Below are 3,494 nucleotides of genomic sequence, written 5' to 3'. Positions count from 1 at the left end.
AGAGAGGATACTGACCTTCTACAGGTGCACCACAGAGAGGATCCTGACCTTCTACAGGTGCACCATAGACAGGATCCTGACCTTCTACAGGTGCACCATAGAGAGGATCCTGACCTTCTACAGGTGCACCATTAGAGTAGAGCATCCTGACCTTCTACAGGTGCACCATAGAGAAGGATCCTGACCTTCTACAGGTGCACCATAGACAGGATCCTGACCTTCTACAGGTGCACCATAGAGAGGATCCTGACCTTCTACAGGTGCACCATAGACAGGATCCTGACCTTCTACAGGTGCACCATAGAGAGGATCCTGACCTTCTACAGGTGCACCATAGACAGGATCCTGACCTTCTACAGGTGCACCATAGAGAGGATCCTGACCTTCTACAGGTGCACCATAGAGAGGATCCTGACCTTCTACAGGTGCACCATAGAGAGGATCCTGACCTTCTACAGGTGCACCATAGAGAGGATCCTGACCTTCTACAGGTGCACCATAGAGAGGATCCTGACCTTNGATCCGCGCTTCTCTAATAGGGCTATCACACCAACTCGGTTCCAGGGCCGGTTTCGGAGTTAGAGCCTGAAAAGCACCGTTTTTTCCTGTTCACGGAGCCGGCTCTAAGCTCTGAATCTTTTGCTGCTTTTCAAGCAGCAAAAAATTGTCGGTCTAGAAGCAAGAACCGCTTACGTCGGAGGCGGGGGCAGGAACAACCTGAGCAATAACAGTTTATGGCGAGTACGGCAAATGAAAGTTTTAACAAGCAGTAGCGTTGACCAAAGTGACTAGAATGCAACCACACACTTATAAAAAAAACACTCTATAAAGTCAGGCAACACTAACCAGGCTTAGTGTGATTCTGTTTATTTGTACCTTACTTTGACCATCCGTTCGCTGTCATTGATCAGGCAGATGTTTTGTTTTGTATTATAGCAGCTATCAGATGGAATCAATACATGGGCTGCACAGGTTGTCATGTCCGACTATCACAAGTAGAATCATAATAAAAAATACGCCGGTAAAATGTGCCCGTAGAAAACGGCTTAAGCCACAATAGGATAGCAATAGCAAGTGGTCAGTTTAGCTTCAGTTGCTATGCTAACATCACCCATTTTATACCAGAGAAACTTTCATAACAGCGTTGTGATGCCAAACAGCGGCCAGCACTGCAGTGGTCGGTAAATGCCACCGAACCACATTAATAAACAATGAACCACGGCACTCTGGATAAAAGTATAAGGGTTGAGAAGTAGTTCTTTAATTTAATCTGGCTTCGTATGATTAAAAGCAACACGATCATCGACCCGACGCAGTCCCCCATTGTTGTTGTTGTGAGCGCCGTTGGGGAGAAAATCAGCGACGTAAACAGTGACGTCATGACACAGCCGCAGCAGCACCAGTCGGGCTCTGCGCAAGTACGCTAGAACAGGAACCGCGTTGGTGTGAAAAGGGGGCATAGGAGTAAATACTGTAGCGTTAAGAGTGCACAAGATTATATGCAGACTTCTGTCGGCTGAATAACATAAATGCCTCACTACAGGAGCATCCTCCCAATGTGTCTTCCTACCTTGGCAGTCTCGGCTGTAGTGGTTTTTGCAGCACTTTGGGACCCACGAAGAAACCTGACATACTCTCTTACAGCCCATGCGACTGAAAGGATCGTCCAGGGTAAACCAAGGTTGGGATCTTAACCTTGAGATTCTCATGGTTGTACAACGCTCCCTTTTTCCCTGGAGGAAGACAGGATCAACATTTATCTCGACAGAACTTATGTATTATAGAAGAGAACATTACATTACATGTCATTTAAGTATTGCAAGTTGACTTACACTAAGCGCAATCAAACATAAGGATACACAATTAAAACAGCAAGAATCCCAGTACATTCACTTTCAACAGACCAAATATTTAAAATGCTAGATACAGGGATGCAATTTCTTAGTTTTTTATTTTTACTTGGGTTCGGAATTTCTAGCATTTCTTACCGTGTCGGGGTAGTTGAATGGGCAGGCTGGAGGGAAGAGGCAGCGTCCACAGCGCCCCTGAGACATTTCAAACAAAAAAGGGTTCAGTACAACTTCCAAAACAAGGACAGAGGCATTCATCTGTTTGTATCTCACAAATGTATCTATTAAAACAATAAGCAGTATTTTATTTCATTGTACAGCATTTTTATTTTAGCTCATCTTAATCTATTCTACTTGTATATAGTTAACTTCTCCTGCATTACTTGCACGTTTGTCATGCAACATTCTCTCTATTTTATTTAATAATAAATGTTAAAGTATTGGTAATTATTTCAATACTGAAGTATTAACATTTGTATTGTTAGTTTTAAAGCAGAAGAAGCATTTTAGTTAAAGAGTTATCCAAACTAACAAAGGTGGTTCTGTTGTTCAGGCTGTCGCAGAGCGCTCCCAGACCCGGTGGTTCCAGTAGCTGGTCGATGCCGTAGGCCAAGCCCTCTTTGAAGTTCAGGTAGCGCTCCACTACCCTGGCTGCATTCCCATTAATCCACACTGCCCCCTGAACACACACACAACAACAATAACTTTTAAAAACAGTCCAACACAGACCCAGAAAACGCTGAATAGAATATTTCTCACCACCAGAGTCTTGTCACAGTTGTACTTGATAGTGGATCCGTGCATGGTGCGAAACGCAGAGAATAAATCAGGCTGAGCAACACCCATCACCTACACAGACACATACAAAAAAAGGGGCTGATTGTGGATTACAGGAAGCAGCAGAGAGAGGGACTACAGTGGAGAGAGTCAGCAGCTTCAGGTTCCTCGGGGTCCACATCACTGAGGACCTGACATGGACTCTTCACACAAACACCATCACCAAAACAGCTCGACAGCGGCTCTTCTTCCTCCGCAGGCTGAGGAAGTTCAACATGGACTCCAGGATACTCTGCAACTTCTACAGGTGCACCATAGAGAGGATCCTGAACTTCTACAGGTGCACCACAGAGAGGATACTGACCTTCTACAGGTGCACCACAGAGAGGATCCTGACCTTCTACAGGTGCACCATAGACAGGATCCTGACCTTCTACAGGTGCACCATAGAGAGGATCCTGACCTTCTACAGGTGCACCATAGACAGGATCCTGACCTTCTACAGGTGCACCATAGAGAGGATCCTGACCTTCTACAGGTGCACCATAGAGAGGATCCTGACCTTCTACAGGTGCACCATAGAGAGGATCCTGACCTTCTACAGGTGCACCATAGAGAGGATCCTGACCTTCTACAGGTGCACCATAGAGAGGATCCTGACCTTCTACAGGTGCACCATAGAGAGGATCCTGACCTTCTACAGGTGCACCATAGAGAGGATCCTGACCTTCTACAGGTGCACCATAGAGAGGATCCTGACCTACAGGTGCACCATAGAGAGGATCCTGACCTTCTACAGGTGCACCATAGAGAGTGTCCTGACCTTCTACAAGTGCACCATAGAGAGCATCCTGACCTTCTACAGGT

The 3,494-nt window shown here is 45.8% G+C and overlaps 1 protein-coding gene across 1 annotated transcript; it reads right to left on the bottom strand.

The window, feature by feature from the left end:
- Positions 1–1,570: 1,570 nt before the first annotated feature.
- Positions 1,571–2,699, bottom strand: LOC104964087 (stabilin-1-like; the record flags this gene model as incomplete). Its single annotated transcript, XM_010792807.1, has 4 exons — positions 1,571–1,733; positions 1,989–2,045; positions 2,383–2,529; positions 2,610–2,699. Coding segments are annotated over 4 exons (457 nt in total), but the record flags the coding sequence as incomplete, so codon positions are not given.
- Between the last annotated feature and the right edge of the window lie 795 nt (positions 2,700–3,494).

This window comes from Notothenia coriiceps, unplaced genomic scaffold (assembly GCF_000735185.1).
Source record: "Notothenia coriiceps isolate Sejong01 unplaced genomic scaffold, NC01 NC01_scaffold00036592, whole genome shotgun sequence".
Classification (NCBI taxonomy): domain Eukaryota; kingdom Metazoa; phylum Chordata; class Actinopteri; order Perciformes; family Nototheniidae; genus Notothenia; species Notothenia coriiceps.
This window is presented reverse-complemented; position numbering and strand designations above follow the sequence as displayed.